The sequence below is a fragment of the Centruroides sculpturatus genome, unplaced genomic scaffold (genome assembly GCF_000671375.1).
Source record: "Centruroides sculpturatus isolate CEXI.00-Female unplaced genomic scaffold, Cexi_2.0 scaffold545, whole genome shotgun sequence".
In the NCBI taxonomy this organism is placed as follows: domain Eukaryota; kingdom Metazoa; phylum Arthropoda; class Arachnida; order Scorpiones; family Buthidae; genus Centruroides; species Centruroides sculpturatus.
The window spans coordinates 116,402-134,823 of NW_019384721.1; the positions used below are offsets into that span (position 1 = coordinate 116,402).

Genomic DNA, 18,422 nt, shown 5'->3' on the forward strand with positions numbered 1-18,422 from the left:
CGGGCTAACCGCCCGGCCACGCGGCCATATAGTTAAATTACTATATTGGTTTTTTTTAAAATACTCTTTCCGCCCCATTTTTTTTACTCTTTCCGCTTTGTGGGCATTAAGAGGGTCTCTTATAGCAGGCCCATTATGGATTCGGCCAGGCCCACAATGGGGCGACCGGGTCCGACATATCCGAACGGACCACCCCCCGAAAAATTGCCGGAAATTTTCCAACCCGTTCGGATATGATCCCGGGTTCCCCACAGCGGTAGGCTGCCACCTTGACCGCTCGGCCATATTGGTTTGCAGTAAGAAGTTGCAACGAACAAATTACCATTATTTAATTTCTTTACAAATAAAATATTAGTTTATAAATTACAATACATACTTTTAAACATTAATAATTATTAATTTTTTATTTTAAAGGAAAAAAAAAATTATTACACTTTTCAATTTAACCTTGCCAAGTCGAAAAATATTGCTGGAGATATAACACAGTTCGTTATCTCGATGTCTATGAAAGATGGCGCCGGTCATATATCGGAAGTTGTAAACCCATAAAATCAGCTTAAATTTCTTTTAATTTCGACAAGTTATTTTTGTATTAGGTAAGTAACAATAGAATTATCGTTTCCAATAAGCATTTATTGTTAAATTGACGACTCGATTCGAGTGGATAGTTTAAATAATTTATTAAATTAAAATAATTTTTCAGGTCAGACCACAATTTACAGCTTTCAGTCAAAAGCGAAAGTAATAAAACGCCGTTTAAAATCCATAAAAATATATTTTTTAAAAAATCACTAAATAAACGTATTTTAAAGTGAATTTTATTTTATTTTATCGTTTAAAATTTAAAAAAATAATAAAAAATTTCGAATTTTCTTCGAATGAATTGGCGTATTTATTTTTAAAATTATCGGTAGAAGTGACGTTTAGGTGGCTTATTTACCTATATGCAAATTAGTTAACTTGCGTAATTATAATTAAATTATTAATTGTATTTAGTTATAATTGCAAATTAAAAAATGCTTATTATTTTTGTTCTTCTTAAAAATATAATTAAAATATATTCATATCACAGTCAACATATGAGAATTAAATTTTAAATTTTCATATGTTGTCTGGTTACAGATGAGCAGTTGAGAGGGAGGATCTGGGGATTTTTCCCCTGGCCTAAAGAAAACTTAGGGAAATATCCTGGTTCCTACTCCCATAAAATGCTTTTATTAACGGAAAATAAAGTAATTGAATGTATAAGAGCTAAGTTTCGGTTCTGTGAGTCGAGTAGGGTTTGTCTCGTGCTATCGAGGAAGTCGAGAGTGTTCGTATATTGTTATAGTAATAGGGAGACCTAAAATAAGAAGACAGAATCTTTAAGAATGCCGTTTATTAATAAAGAAACATCCTATGTATTTCGTTTATTTAAAAAAAAATCGCCAAACATTATCCTCGCCACCTGTATAACCTCTCGACGGTCGTGGTTACGGACTTTTCTTCAAAAGATGTTCATTTCCTAATAACGAAATTAATTTCTTCCCGATAACTGGATCGTTGACTAAGCATGTCGACAAAACCTTTAGAAAAATATTTAAATTAGTTTTATGCATTCAAATTTAGAATGTTGTTGATCTTGTGTGTAAAGTAGAAAACACTTGTCATATTTATATTAAAATGATTTACTGGATTGTAAAGGTTTTGTTTCATGCATACATTTTCTAATAAATTTGGATAATTTAAGATGATTCTGAAGAATTAGCACGTTAAGGCTATGTAGTAGACTGAAGCATCGTTCGTTACAGGTAGATCTGACTTCCATGACGGACGTAATTGCTGATGTCCCACACGTGCCGGCCGATGTATAATGGAAATAATATGGGTTGAAGAGTATTGCTTCAAACTCATACTATTCGTGGTAAATTTTAGGTTTCAGACTAGATTTAAAACATAGTATGTAGTCAAATACATTGTCTGATTGCACAGCCTTCAATCAATTAATAAATCCAGTCAATGGAAAGTTAAGACACCATTTAAAAAAGAGTTAGTGTGTGGTAAAGGACCAAAATATGAGTGTTTAATAATGAGAAATTTGAATATCTTTTTTTATATGAATAAGATTAAAAATTAGGGTGTAGATAATTTATCAGAGTTTAACAAATCATGTGACTTGATTGAAATAAATCTGATCACACAGACTCAATACAGTAATTAAAAAAATATAGTTATTGTTTTAAATTGTGGTTTTCTTTTTTTGTAGATAAAATAATACATTTCAGTCTGTAAACCAGAAAAAAATCTGGTAAATGATAAATAAGCATGCATCTTTGTGCAGAAAATTGATTTATTGAGTTCCTTAACACTTGCAGTTACAAGCTAGCAATTTTGAAATGGAATATCAGATATTCATGGTACACTGTACATTATGTAGGAATAAATAATGAATGGACAATCTGGATTAGTTTGATATTTATTGACATTTCCTCTCAAAATATGTTCAATAATTTGTGACATTCTCTGTTTAATTGTTAATAATTGTGAAATTTGTTTCTATATGTATTCTCACAAATAAAATTGACTTTTATATATTTGTTGGTTTAGCTCAGGTCTGTAAGCGATCAGTGTTGACTTCCTGAGGACAATAAGGCATTTTTGGGGGAGTCAAAATTTAGTTGATGGTCGATTGCAAGTGGTTTATTAAAAATTATCAGTTTGGTGGGTTATTTACATGACAGTTTAGGATGATGTAAATTTGCATACTGTAAATAAATCTTCTCTATGAAAATGGTGTTCGGATTAATACTGGCTTACTAGATTTATCTATTATTAAGTTTTATCTATTATTATTAATCTAGGGGGTTGATAAAAGGTCTAGGAATCCTTGAAAGGATCAACAGCCAAAGTTTGGGGACCTCTGGTTAAGATGAAATTCATCGATATGATATCAATAATTTTTTTTGTGATTAATTTATTTTGATAAATGTGTAAGATAGATAATTTGTTGTGTAAATTGTTGTTATACTAGCAAATATATATCATGAATATTAACTAATGCATATTTGTATACATTTTAAATTTATTTATCTTCAGATATTATCTTATTAATAGAGGAAAATTTTATTTAAGAAGGATACTATTCAAATTAAGTATTTTTGAATTGTATACTGAAAAATTTTTCAAGTGTAGCTGTATACACAAATGCTTATATAAATACAGATCTTTTGCATTGTTTATAGAGCTGCTGAGAAATCGCAATGGATTATAACCTTTAAGAGTTTCATATTTTTCAGTTAAGCAAAAAATAAAACTGAAATTTATTATCTAAATGTCAGAAAATTATTTCTATATGTAGTGAGAAAAAGAACAAATAGAATGTTGAACTGGAGTCCATTCTGTCTCTCATCTGTCTTGATTAATAACAACTACTGTGATAACAGTATAATTATCTAATTCCTATTTAGATAATAAATATAGTAATTTTAAACTTACTGATTTATTCAACTTTCATTCTTTATAGAGTTTTTGTAATTTGTATTTAAATATTTTCTATGCTCTGAATAACAAAGGAAAATATTATAAACTTGGTTAGACACTTGGAAACCACTAAAAAGTGGTTTATAGGCAAATAAACAAATTTGTTCTGCCCTTCCAATCTGGTGTTCACCAGCAAAGGTCAACAAATGCATATAAATAGAAGATTTGTGAATTAAAATTGTCTTCTGAGTGGTTCTTGACCTCTGGTGAATGTCTGATTGGAAGGACAGGACAAATTTGTTTATTTGCCTATAAAGTCCTTTTTAGTGGTTTCCAAAATAAGTGAGTGTATATTTGATTTTAGCTTTATATTGGTTAGACACATTAATTAATTGATTTAGTATCCATGTTTGAAACAACTTTATGGTTAAAGAGGTCCTGTTTGTCAATTGTAACTTTTAAATTAGAAACTGAGTAGGATTTTTAAGTAACTACTTGTTAAATTAAATCAAGGCAAATTTTATTTAACAGAGTTGAAATAGGATGACTCAATTCAGAGTTTATTGGTGCAAAAATATTAAAATATTAATTTTTAATCTTATTAAATATTAGATTACTCTGATATTATAAGATATCTAAAATGCATATGGTAAGGAATCAATAATGAATGTGTTAAAAAGTTACTTTGTATTGCTTTTCATTTTATGTAAAAAGTTTGGAAAGGTTAATTTAAAAACAGTAGTTTGTCTTAAAATTGTGTGTATTAATTCAGAATTCTATCTTAAAACAATATTTAGAAAGAAAAATATCAAAATTATAATTCTGGCAGAATTCCCGTAACCTCAAATTTAGATTAAGATCATATTGTGTTTTGTTTTGTTATTTTTTTTAATATTGATAGTTTTTGGACTTAAATAGGTCGAATAGATTGATTTAGTTGTATGTAACTGTGTATTTGTTGTGTAGACATTACTATAGTGTTGCAAAGTGAAAAGTAATTGTTCTGAGAATAATAATAATGTTATATGTAAAGATATCGTATTGATATCATTACATAATTTTAAAGAATGATATTTCTTTTAACTTATTTATCCTAAACATTTTAACAAAAAATAAAAAAATATATATAGCAGTTTTGTAGGATTTATCATACTTTTGGATACTTTCCAAAGAGTTTCCCTTGTTATAATGCTGTTTTTTTCTGTTTGCCTTATTTTGACTAACAGCACATAGGATAAAAATTGTGACCTAAAAAGTAAAATCCCTTTAGCCATATCGATTAAAATGTCATAATTTCGCTCAAGTGATAATGTAAATTGGTGCAGCTATTGGCTCTGGGCTGCAGGTTTTGTACCGGTGGTTTTTTCTTGCCAAGAGAAATTCGGTGATCTACTAACAGGCTTTTTCTAACAGGAATTTTATAAAATATTTTATTACTTAAAGCTTTGTTTCATAAAATAATTTCATTTCCTAGTGAAAAAAATGGGAAAAGCTTTGATTGTTATATAATTAGTTTCTAGTATTTCTGCATGTTATATGCATAATAAATTGACTCTGCGTGGTTGTTATAAAAACATTGTTCTCCTAATTAGAAAAAAATATTTAAAGTAATATTTTTAAAAGGAAATATCTCCAGTATCTTGGTACAATAACCAAAATAATTTACTATTTTAATAGCATGTTTTCATGCAGGAATTTTATTATTAAAATTTTATCGCCTTGAAACTTGCTTTATTTAATATTATTTAGCATTCGAAATATTGGAAGTAATTTTTTTTCAGCAGTTTTGATTAATAATATGAAAGTAAGATATTAAATTATTTATTTTACTAAATTCTAAACGAGATGTCCGCAAGTAATTAATTAATATTCGATTCAGAAATTTTATTTGTTTATTAACATAAACAGTAGTTTAAAAATTGAGAAATAATTGTTTGAATTTCTAGACGGTTGCCAATTTTTTGTACATTACAATTTGTTAAAAATAAGGTCATTTCTATTTTAGCGAAAGTTGGAAGCGCGTATTGTTAAAGGCATTACTATTGCAGAAATGCTGGTAGAGACTACGACAACATAAGTTGAGCATTAAGTCTATTAGTATGATTAATCTTTCTGGAAACCATTAAAGGGTTAATTGAAATTAGAAGTGGATAATCGGAGTTCCTAGTAATATTTTATAACTCACATCTTTTATTACTTCATAATAGTTTGTAAGATAAGACTAGTTCATAAAATAATTTTTGAATTAAGATTTAAAAAAAATTTTTTTGATATTTATGTTATATTAAGTATAATGCTTAAGATTTAAATGTATTAATAGAAAAGAATTTTTAAATTATTCTGTTAAAATCAATAGAAATTAAATATTCAAAGCGAAAATATTCTGTGACTAAATAGTCCACAGAATATTTGATTTTTGGTATTTTTTTTTTAATGGAGATTTTTGTATACTTTTTCAACATTAAAATGAAAATTGTTACTGTAAAATATTATACTAATTGCATAAACAATTAAGTATTATGCAAGAAACACTTCTCACTTAAGGTATTTATATTAAAGTCCGTCAAATATGTTACTACAATATTATCGATGTATATATACATATATAAATATCATAAACTCAATGTTATTAGAGCTGAATGTATTAGTAGAATAAAAATAACCCGATACATTATGGCAATCGTTTGCCTTTAATTATTATTGATGTATATTGAAAAATATCTTTAAGATATTCTCTTAACTGCATTCTTTTTGGATTAGAACATAAACTGTTTATTATCGATATTTTTAAATGACATTCTGATTACAAACATTGATATTTACATTTTAAAAAAATCTAATATGGATTTAAATAAGCGTAGAAATAATGTATTAAGACTTAATCTATTATTAATAACATTTTGTATTTTTACGTACATAAATTTTGATTGTATTATATTGAAATCAAATATTTTGTAATTATGCTTTTTAAAGTTTTACATTTTATCACTGATGTACAATGAATGAACTAATAAGATTTATTGACATTTTTTAAAATTGAAGTTTAATTTTAAAAGTATTTTTTAATTCTTAATTTTGAGAGATTAGTGGTCGAAACGGATGTTATAATTCACTTGTGTTTTTATTGGTTGCTCTTAGTCCTATATTAAATTTTGGAAAATAAATGTGATGATACATCGTTAGATGAATTTTTATAAACTTAATAATAATTGAATGGAATAAAAGGGGCATTTTCAAATATTTTTTACTGGATTTCATATGCTTAATTTTAGTAATTCAAGATTTAAGAAAGACAGTTTTAAGATTATATGAGGCTTTCTAAGGTCAAAATTTCTTTACAAAAGCATTTGCATGTGATACATAAATATAGATTTTGATATAGGTGGATTCCAGAATTTAAAAAAAAAAGCTTTAAGATGATAAATAAAAAATTTCATTCTTTTTTTCCTTTTTAAATACTGTCAAAAGTTATGTTTTTAGAATCAAAGGTTAATAAAACATTACATATCAGTTCTAGGAAAGATTATTTTATTTTTTTATCATCATTATAACAGTTAAAAGCTTGAACTTTATAAATTTATATCAACTAAACTGTTAAAAAAACTGTTGAAATCTAGTATATTAAATATGAATTTTGCTGCTTTTGTACTTTACACATAAGCATATATTTAATCTAAAAAGAAGTATATATTGCTCAAAGGGTCTTTTTTTTATAGTGCTTTCTACAAGAAAGTAAAATGCAATTAAGGACTTAAAGGAGGGAGATAACTTGCAAAATGTTGATATTGTAAAATAAGTTCAAAGTTTTTTTTTTGTTATATTTGTATTGCATACCATTTTCTTTTACTGCCAAACTGCATAATGGATGAAGGTAAACTTTCAAATCGTTTACCTGGGATAAATAGGCATTTACTCCTTTCTTCTGCACCACTAACTCAAATTTCATGAAAATGTCAGTTGCCTACTCTTTACACCAAGTCATCCTTCAATTATAAACTTTTATCTATTTAAATCATATAAAAACAACAAGTTTCAAATGAAACTGAACAACTGTTTTTGATAATTATGAAAGGTTTATTAGTCATGTATATCACACTGTAAACACTGTAAAGTTATAATTGAGTCATTTTTAGTCATGTATATCACACTGTAAACACTAAAGTTATAATTGAGTCATTTCGTTTATTTTGCACAATTTTCTAGAAAGAACTGTAGAAAGAATGTCAAGATAAAAAACTCGCACCTTAAATTATTCCAGAAAATATTATTTAATGAACAAGAACTGAGCCTTTAAAACATTCATCAAATAATAATTGCTGGAGTAATTTAAGGAGTAAGATATTTTTATTTTTCTAGAAAGATACATTTACTTGTAAAGTCTACTTACCTAAATATGGACTTCATAAACTTTAGTATATCTTTCATACAAAGAAGCTTTTTAAACCAATTCCAATAATTAGATCTATTTCTTCCTAGAAAAACATTAATATTATAATAAACATTGTTTTCCCTATTGGCTAAATTATCTCAAACTAAATATTTTATTATTATATAATGCTATCATTTTTAATTCTTGATAGAATATGAATGAGTCTAATTAGAAGCAGTTTGAATACAAAATAATTTTCTTCCGGACATATGTATCATTGTCGAGATAATTACATTTCAGATAAATATAAAAAAGAAAAATTTTAATTGTGTTACTGTTAATTTTTCTAAATCTATAGTGAGTAATTTCTATTTACATAGAACAGTTTACCATGATACATTTTATCTGTTTGAAAAGACTGTAATATATATCAAAATATTTGCTGTAAAGTGAGTAATTTGGTGATAAAATATATTAGTTGATAGCTAGTTTCTAATTTTTATAATTTTCAGATACTAGACAAGTGAGTTTTATACTTAACTAGCAGGCGTTGCTCAGACAAAAAGTAATGAGCAAAGGTAAGGTTAAGATTATTAGATTATAGCTGATATATAGAATTAGGTCCCCCCTCTTCCAAGACTAATTAGAATTTTTAGATGAGTCTAAAAATAAATTCAATTCCCATCAAAAATGCAAAAAAATTGCAACTAAAATGGTTCAGTAAAAGCAGAGTTTTTCAGGGTAATCATTTAACCTTTTCCCTCCCTGCGGGGGGAATTTCGAAAAATTCCTTTTTAGTGTGCATTTTCATGACATATCCTAACTGTGTACCAAATTTCAATTCCTCTTTCTACTAATTAATTTCAAGTCTGAAACAACAAATCAAAGAAACCCTAACTTAGATAAAGGATAAATTTTTTCGTGTCTTCTCTTAACTTTGTAATGTTCATCTGTTATCTAATTTATTGCATCTTTAACCAAGGGTTTGTTTCAGGTATTTCAAGAAAGTTGTTCTAATTTAATGCTATTTTAGAATTATTGTGTAATGACATTTTCAATTATAATGTATGTAGTTCCTCTACTAATTGATTATTCTTTGAAACTAAGCCGAAGATGATTTACAACTACAAAACGCCTTGATAATATTGAGAATGTAAAAGATGATAGATGCAAGCAGATGTGGAAAGTTAAACAAAGGTTTTAAAAATAACTTAAGTCGGATATTTTGAAAAGGAAGAGAATATAAATAGAAATCTGAATCTTTTTTCATAATTCTCATATGTGAGAGTAAAATTTCAAAAGTCAGTCTGATTTTTCCATTCTTTAAAAGCAATAAGTTTATTATTGATTGAAGAAACATTACAGCTTAATACATTAATCATATAATTTAAGAATGTTAAATGTCATTCAAGGTGAAAAATTTCAAATTAGTTGTTCGTTTGATTAAATATTAATTATTTAATACTTTTTCTTTTCTCATTTTGACTTGCTCGTGTAAATAGAATAATAATTATATACAAAATTTAGCTTAAAATTAAGTAATCACATTTAATTGAAGAAAAATGATTTTCAAATTCATTTTAAAGTAAAAATAAGATAAATAATTACTCTATAAGAAGGTAATAACTCGTTTTACAATGTTTTTTTTTATAACAAAAGATAAGTCATAGAGATCTTGGAATAGAAATAATGATATCCTTAGGAATTTCAGTTAAGTTCCTTGTTTTCAAAGGTTAACTATAATAAATATGTTAAATGAAGAATTATATTATAATAATATGATTTAAACAAAATTAATGAGGGAAACTGTTTTTATTTATTGAGTTTTTATATATACAACCACTGAAGAAAACCAAGAAATTTATTCAAAGGCCTCTGAATAACATTTTTCTACTCTGCATTTGAAATTTGTCAATTAAGAAATGTCGAGTTTTTAAGAGAGAAGATAATTTTCATTGTTAAATTCCACGTATTATCGTTTGTTTTTAAGGTTTCGTGTCATAAAATTGTTGTATCGGTTCTCATTTTGATTCTGCTCTGGCATTTAATATCTCTCGGGTTTTCCGCTAAAGACATTTAGGTAATTGTTGTTTTTTTCATTAGCTTAATTGTTTGTATATTATAATTACTTTGCAGAGGTATTTAGATGATATATAATAATTGATGATAATTCGGTGTGAATAATTCAAATGCTAAAATCGTGTTATATAAATCATCTCTTTCAAGGTAATTTAGCAATTAATTATTAATAGTTTAATTGATCATTATGTGATGTGTAATTACACGCTGACAATTTATATTCGTGTAGATCGAATTTAATCATATCAATAATTACCAAAAATACATAAATATAAGATGAGTATCTTGTAAAATAGTTGTAAAAATTTTAATAATTTGTATGTTTTTTTAATCGTAGGATTTTTAAATTGTTATTTAATTATTAAATTTTACAGTAATCAATCTAATTATTCCATAATAAGATTTATAAAGTTGAAAATTATGTAATGTTTTTTTAATTACTTTTGACTTTGATTTGTCTACAACCAAGAGAGAAGTCGGTCTTTTGTTCTGATTAATAAAAACAACTTTATTTAATTATCCATTCAATTGGAGGTCAAGATGCAATATTACAATATTGGAAGAAATAAAGGAAATAAATTATTTCATCCTCCATTAATAAATAATAGAATTCTTGTAGTAAATATGGAATAATTCAGTACATTGAACTGCTAGTTTAGATGTAAAATTTTTTATGTTTACTCTACATCAGATTAAATTGGGTAAAGGTTGACTTTGTTCAATAATTAAGTCATATATGCAGTAGTAAGGTTATATATATTTAGAAAATTAATCTCTTTTTATATTTAGTATTTATTTTAAGTGATAAATAATATATATTTATTGAGAAAATAGTTGAGGAAAATGTTTAAAAATGAAGTTATGTAATATAAGACTACAGTTGGAATGATGAATAATTACACAATTTTCATATTATAGGATAATAGGTTTAATATCAACTTGTTACCATTATATAATTCATCTTTTATTTCCTTTTTACAATTCTTTGTAGAATTAATTTAATATTTGTTAGATTTGTATAGCGTCAGAAATGCATTACGACAATTTATATCGTCTCCGCATCGGTTTTATTTATGTAAAGAATCGAGATAGAAAGCGTTTTCTAAATTGAATAATGAGTTAATCAATTTTCTTTCAGTGACTTTAGTGGCCTCTGTATTGAAGGATAATGTTTCAAAAAATATGGCAGACATTATTGTCAGGGAGTGGTTGGCTGATTATAAGGTGAGTAACAAAATTTGCATTTTAATAAATTTCCGATGTTTACTTTCCTTATTTTTAATTTATATCCCGACTTCATGATGATTGATTTATAGTTATTTTGTTGTTTAAATATTAAATTTCTATTACATTTCCAATTATATTCCTAATCAGGAAAAGGGATCTATTAATAGATTTTTGTAAGGTAATATGTTGGTTCGCTTTTAAATATTATAGAATTACCGAGGTTGTTTACGTAATAAAATCAAAGATTTAATTTTTTCGTGAATAGTTTTAGCATTTTGTAAGTTGGTAATGTTTGTGTTATTTACCGAATGAGAATAATTCTAAATGCCCTCGCTAAATATATTTTAAGCTATCTAACAGTTTTAATATAGTATATTTTATAAGTTAAAAAAATATATTAAATGGATTGTTGTTAATCTAGTTGTACACTATGGTCGAAAAAACACACTATTTTGTATACTGTATAAACAACTAAATGGCTTTTTATCAAATTTAATCAGGAATCCGGCATCTGGTAAATGTTATATTGTGCTATATTAAATTATGCTGTGCAAAAATACAATGCTGACTATGTCATACTTGAAGGTTTTTATTTTATTTTTTTGTTATAGAATTAATGCTTTAATAATGTTTTTTATATAATTTGGATAGTGATTTAATTATGCTTGAAAATGACCAAAAATTTCATGTTTTAATCTCAATGAATTTATTTTTCGGTCAATAATAAATCAATATTTTTCTTCCTTTTTAGAATCTATATTTTTTTATGGATTATATTATCATTGTCAGAATTTTATTTGGTGATAAGAAAAATAAAGCAAAACTTCACTTTCATTTTATGATTTTTACGAAAAGTGTTGTTTAAAATGATGCTTTTTGTGAATCAAAAGTTCTAAAAAAAAGATAAATAGTATACATTAAAGTAACTATTAATAATAACTTAACAAGCTTAGTCTAGAATTTTATATTGTTTGAATTGTTCATGACATCGTGCACTTGTCTAACAGTGAGATAATGTTAAATTATCTGTTATGTTTTTCTCTTTATAAAATTTGATACCGCTCTTATCAGGAATTTATCTTGTTGACCTCAATAATATCTTGGCATTAATCAAGCCGCACTCACAACAAATTTTTTACTTTTCACAATTTTTAACACTATAATAAAATAAAATAAAACTAAACTAAATTAGTATTGACATATTTAATTAGTCGGAATGATTTTTCTTTTTATTAACTGCAATTAGTCGATAGGAATACGGTATTTTTACTGCTAAAAATTAATTTTGACAGCTTTCCTAATCTTTTTCATGTTAATACATTTAAAAATTGCTTGTTGGCACAGTTTCAATCAGGTTTTTGTGCTGCAAACTTAAACAACTGATATATTTCCATTACTTAACTCATATCCATATATAGGAACTTATGTCAAGAGTGGGACAATAATAACTAATATGATGTAGTAGTATTAAAAGCTACACTTGCTTTGATATTTAAAAATTTAATTCAATGACAGAATAAAGTAAATATTGTAATTTATTATGTTCAATTACAATTATAATTAATAAAAAAAATCTTTCATTTTTATTTGCAGACTTTAAATAGTTCTGAACTTCACAGTTTTGCCAATATTATAAATGAAAACTGTGAGTTGTTGCAATCACTGTTCACTATATTTGAAGAGAGGAAATACTATCAAGAGGTGTGTATTTGTTAAAAAAATTACTTTTAAAAATAATTTAACTATGGCATAAAATATAAAAATTCTCACTGTCAATGAGTTATTTCAGCTATAATTACAAGCACACCTATCAATCAAATCAGTTGACTGGTGCTATTTATAGTGAATGTAACTGTGTTTTGTTAATGTTAATTATTGCTTTTTATTATGTTTAGAAAAACTTTTTTATTAATATTTGAACTATTTTTAATGCTTTCTTTAGTTTCTCGATCCCGTTTGCCATCAGTTGTTTAGTTTTTATCGTTCACCAGAAAAAGAATTAAAACAATTTACTTTACAATTCATACCATCTCTTATTGGGTTATATTTAGGGATTGTGTCAAGAGGAGAACGAAAAGTGGGTGGATTTTCTTATAAACAATGATTCTAATTGTTTTTTTGTATATTTAAAGAAATGATGATTATTTTCTAGAGTTTTCGATGTGTTGAAATATTACTTTTAGGAATATATAATCTTGTAAGTGTATATTTGTTCAATTAATTGATAATCTTGCTATTAAATATTTAATTTTAAATTTCGGAATTTTAATTACTTTTTTCTTTTCTTCCATAATTATAGAACATTAAGTAAATATTTTGTAATATTTTAGTTTCTAAATCAAATTATAAAGCTAGATTAACTCTCAGGCTGGAACTTGGCTAATTTAAATTAAAATAGAAATTTATACTTATATATTACTTTTATTATATTATCACATTTGGCATTTAATTCAGTATTTTTCATTCAGTTTATTAAATAAAATAGTTTACACTAAAATTAATGCTTCGTTTTAATTAAGTTGTGATTACATGTAAATATATATAACATCTAATTAAGTTAAATTAAGTATATAATTAAGTATATATAACATGTAATGTTGTTCTTACACATTTAAAAATATTTGCATAAAATTTATTCTGCTATTATAAATTTAAATTTTATCGTTTTTGATGATGTTGTGTTAAATTAGTGTCATTATAACATAATCATTGAAATGACTCCAAAATCTCACATATAAACATAACATGTATATCTAAAATGTTTCAGGAAGTTATTGATTCACTGGGAAAACCTATTATTCAATCTTTTCGAATTCCTTCAATATCCAAGCCTTCCATTTACCATGAGGTAAGCTATATAATTTTTTATTATTATTATTATATTAATTATGATTGTGATATTTATTTCCATAAAAATATTAATTTTAACAGCCAATTAGTTTGTCACATGCTGTACTTACCGAACATGCATTATCAAAACTGGAATATGGTGACAATCGTTCAGTTACAATTGGACCTTTTCCTGAAGTGGAAAAGATCAATGCAACTAATAGGTAAGGTTTGTGGCTGTAAAAGTAATTTGTAATTTTAATGATTAAAGATTACAACCATAACATAATAAGAAATTGTGTTTAGATTACAGGTGATGACTATTTTAATGAGAGTATATAACCAAAGTATTGGTTCCATGTCAAAATTTTCTCATCATGCATTGTGTAAAATGTGTTCAAAGTAAGTAATCAATTTTTATTTCACTTAAAAAAAAAAAATAATAATAATTGAAGTATTAAAAATATAATATCGGTGCAAAATTACATTATTTTACAACAAAATAAAACTTTTTTTTATCTTTTTATGAATGCTAACACAACAATTTCTAAAAATATCTTGTTTATAGCTGTGACTATGTTATTGTGCTACTAAAATGAAGATTTTAAATTACATTTCAGATTGTTAATAGTTTTATTAGATTAATTTAACAGTAATTTAAAGTCAAATTACATTTTCGTATTTGTATATTTATCTAATAAAATGAAGATTGAGTTTTATTTCTTAATTTTATGTTGATGATGTCAGCCGTGTTTACTTTTATTTGTTAATTTTCGTTAAATTGAATTTATTTTGTACACACCTTAAGATTTATTTATTCCAAAATAACAATTTGAAATTCCAGAAAAGATTTTAGCACAATTAAATTTTTGTTTGTGCATTGATGCAATAACTAATGTATTTGTAATCCATGGTCAAGTGTCAAAATTAATAGTGAGTTAATAAAATGTTTGCATAAAGAAAAATAAATGCTAATTAAGTAACTTTTGACTCTTGATTCTTTTTTTACTGATCGTGATTATGCTATAGCTGTAAGAATATATGGTAATATTATAAATTTTCCATTTTCAAAACCTGAAAAATTCAAATTAAACAACTTATTATTTAATTGTAAATTTATAATTTATTTCAATTACTCATTCTCAAGACATATATAAATACATTGAACCATTTTAAGTTTTTATTTTGCAATTTTCTTAAACTTTCTAATAAAAAGAATATTTAATTCAAATTGTTAATGAATGGACAATTTAAAAGTGAACAAAATACCTATTATTTATTAGAAAATGAGATGATTTCTGAGTTAAAGCAGCTACATTATCTCAGCTTGAAATGGAATGTTTGGTCATAACCAAAATTTAAAAAAAACTGAACTCTAGGAAATCTTAAATATAAATTATGTTAAAAATGTTAAAAAAAAAAACTACCTTTTAGTTTGAATATGTTAAAGTTCTGTTAAATGTTAAATATTTGATTACTTGCTATTCAAAAATAATTTTTGGGAAATAGAGAATTGAATATATATATGAGATACGATCATTTAATTCATTGACAAGAATATAAACTTAAATGTTATTTTTAGAATTTTCTGCCTGTTTTGTCTAACTTAAAATATTTGTTGAATCTCTCACATTTTCACCAGCATTGTATCCATCATCATGGAAGCCGTTCTTCAACATTATGTGAAGCACTTTTACAACCTTTCAAGCTTTGTCATTGGATGTAAAACATTTCCCTTTCAAAAACCCTTTTCACATGTGGAAAAAGGAGGAAAAATTAAAAGATGTTAAGTTTAGGGAGTATGACGGATGTGACAGAACATTTGCATCTATGTATGGCATGACTGCTGGCTGCACAACATTACTTATGGCAACAACATTTTACCTTGTTGAAAATGGCTTCCAAGACACTTTTTTAATCCACAAGTACAACACATACTGGCAAAAATGTGAGAGGTTTGAGGGAGACTATTTTGAGAAAGATAAATGGCTGGAAAATTCTAAGGATAAAGATCCTGTCCACAACTTGTAGAATAAAAACACTATATTTTTCTCACATTAATCATTTATCAGTATAACAGTAGATAAATTTTGAAATAATTTTTTAAAAATAAAAAGATTAAACTTTTTGCCATTAACATATACCAATTGTTTTTAAAAACAATAATGGATTTTACAATGAGTTGTTTCCTCTTGAATAGTCTGTTCTTAAATTATGATTCTTAAAATAAAATTTTATTTTTATCAGAATATTTTAAATTTTCTCAATCTAGAAATGTTTCAATATTTAATATAGGTGTTAAAAATAAATCTTTACATAAATATTAAGTTGTATACTACTAATTTTTTTTTTCTAGAACAGTAAGACAGGGATATCCAAGGATAAATGTAGGTTTGAAATTACCATACAATACAGATAGCAGTGTTTATCCTAATCCAAGAACTGTTCATAGAATACCCATTTCCTCTCCTTTTCTTTTGGAATTAATTCATGCAGTTTATTTCTCAATGTAAGTTTCTCTATATTAAATTAATTGCTTTAAAATTTGTTAATGACCAATGCCTTTTTTATAAATAGGTTTAATGGTCTGTCAGCTCCAGGTTTGCAAGCATTGGATGATCTCCATTTCAGAGCAACACAAGAATTATTGAGTGATGTTCTTCTTGTATGTGATGATTTTTTTTTATATTTTGAAACTTGTGCTTAGCTTTATACAAATTTCCTTTATAGCAGTAAATAAAATAATCTTCTTTATAATTTTATAGGTAACAAATGGCATTAGAAATTCTTTGAAAGTTAATCCATCTGGACAGCCAAATGATGGACCAATGGGTATAAGTGTGGCGCTATCTCCTACTACGGCCACTACGTCTGTTTCTAAGACTATTATCACAAATGCCTCTTTCCGAACTAAAAAACTTCCAGGTAAAAATCATAGCATAAATTTTTTTTTATGAAATTGCATTTGCATGATTTTTTTTCATTTTGCTATTTCATTTAAATTAACAAGTTTATTGCTTTTTTATTTTTATTTTTCCTTTCTGTTAGTTGGGCAACCAGTTTATGATGCTGTTTCTAAAATGATTTCTGCTGGTGTCAATGAGACAGTGCATGTGACTGGATATTGGGAGATATAATTGCTTTAGCTGCCAGCATATTGATCTTGACACTAACCTCTAATTTCTGCATGGCATCTTCAATCTCTGCACAATTTGTTTTCTAACTACTAATCTACTTGTAAAAATATTTAAAATCAAATTTTGCTTGCATGAAATTTAATCTTATTAATTTTTGTCAATTCTTAGATTTATGTTGCATGAAATTAACTGCATGATTTTAAAGAAATTGTGTGTGAATCAATAATAAAATCATTAATTTATATTTGTAAATTGATGTTTTAAAAATCTTTCTGTAATACAATATTTCTTCAAATGTAGATGACATTCCAATTCAGAAAGAAGGGAGTACGAAAGATAGCTCTCAACTTGGAGCCATCACTGAAGAAATGGATTCTTCCCTACAATCTAAGTCTAGTGCAGCAGGGAAATCTCGGCGGCGTGTAAATGGAAATCCATCAAAATCTTTGAAAGATAAAGAAAAGAAATCAAAGAAGGATAAAGAATCGACTAGCTTAGATCCAAATTCTAAAGTTAAAGAAATTGACAATTCTGTAGCAAATGCAAAATCTCAGTCAAAAAGTAAAGGTACTGACATCAAACTCAGGGTGGAATGTTCGGATCTTGTAGACGAAGTGCACAGCTGTGTGGAAAAAATGGAGAGCCTGAACGTGGCCATACAGGGAGAATGCAAGGATGACCTGCGCCTATCTGCAAATTATGAACCCGAAAGTTTGGGCGAGGCCATGTCGTGCGTATCTCCGATTAACAACTATCCTATGGACGGAATAAAAAACATGTATGCCACGGCAAACGGACATGGATTAGAAAAGGAATTAGACGAAAAGTATTATGTGAACTCTATGGAAGTTAAGGATTTGGAAAACAGTTCAATTAATCAAACTTCTTTTCATCAACAGACAGTTGTTTAACATTTTACTTTAATTTTTTTTTTCTTTATTCCAAATGAGACATTTGTCTTTCTTCATAGTTAATGACTGGTTCTTCATATACAAAACATTTTAATTGCTTTTTTTTTTCTAATGGTTTTTGTAGCACACGATGTTTTTTCGACTGAGTGTTTTAGGATTGTATCTTCATCATTAATGTTGAATCTACTTACCGCAGTTCGTTTGTACTTTGCACACATTAACTCTTGATTTTTGATATCAAACTTGAGGAGGACCCTGACAAGAATTCCGACTGTGTTGAAAAACAATCGCCCATTGAATCTAACTTTCAAAATTTAGTTTTTTGACTGTTGTTAATGGATTCAATAATTAGTTAAGTTTGAATTCAAAATGTATAGCTTATATAAATATATATGAAATATATATTAATNC

General features: G+C 26.1%; 1 protein-coding gene across 2 annotated transcripts; it reads left to right on the top strand.

The window, feature by feature from the left end:
• Positions 1–438: 438 nt before the first annotated feature.
• LOC111628021 (hyccin-like) lies at positions 439–18,422 on the top strand. Of its 2 annotated transcripts, none has more exons than XM_023371739.1 (12): positions 439–596; positions 11,046–11,131; positions 12,728–12,835; positions 13,077–13,211; positions 13,287–13,331; positions 13,902–13,982; positions 14,066–14,187; positions 14,270–14,365; positions 16,320–16,472; positions 16,541–16,628; positions 16,729–16,888; positions 17,401–18,422. In XM_023371739.1, the coding sequence occupies exons 2-12, from the start codon at positions 11,090–11,092 to the stop codon at positions 18,009–18,011; spliced, it is 1,641 nt and encodes a 546-aa protein (XP_023227507.1). In that variant the 5' UTR covers positions 439–596; positions 11,046–11,089; the 3' UTR covers positions 18,012–18,422. The 2 variants fall into 2 exon arrangements, with proteins under 2 accessions (XP_023227507.1, XP_023227506.1); XM_023371738.1 differs by lacking the exon at positions 439–596 and adding an exon at positions 8,382–8,406.

What these genes read in the sequence shown, in the direction of transcription:
- LOC111628021 (XM_023371738.1), top strand. An exon ending in AGAGGAAATACTATCAAGAG is followed by an intron (nt 12,836 to 13,076) that starts GTGTGTATTTGT and finishes TGCTTTCTTTAG; the next exon opens with TTTCTCGATCCCGTTTGCCA. An exon ending in AAGATCAATGCAACTAATAG is followed by an intron (nt 14,188 to 14,269) that starts GTAAGGTTTGTG and finishes AATTGTGTTTAG; the next exon opens with ATTACAGGTGATGACTATTT.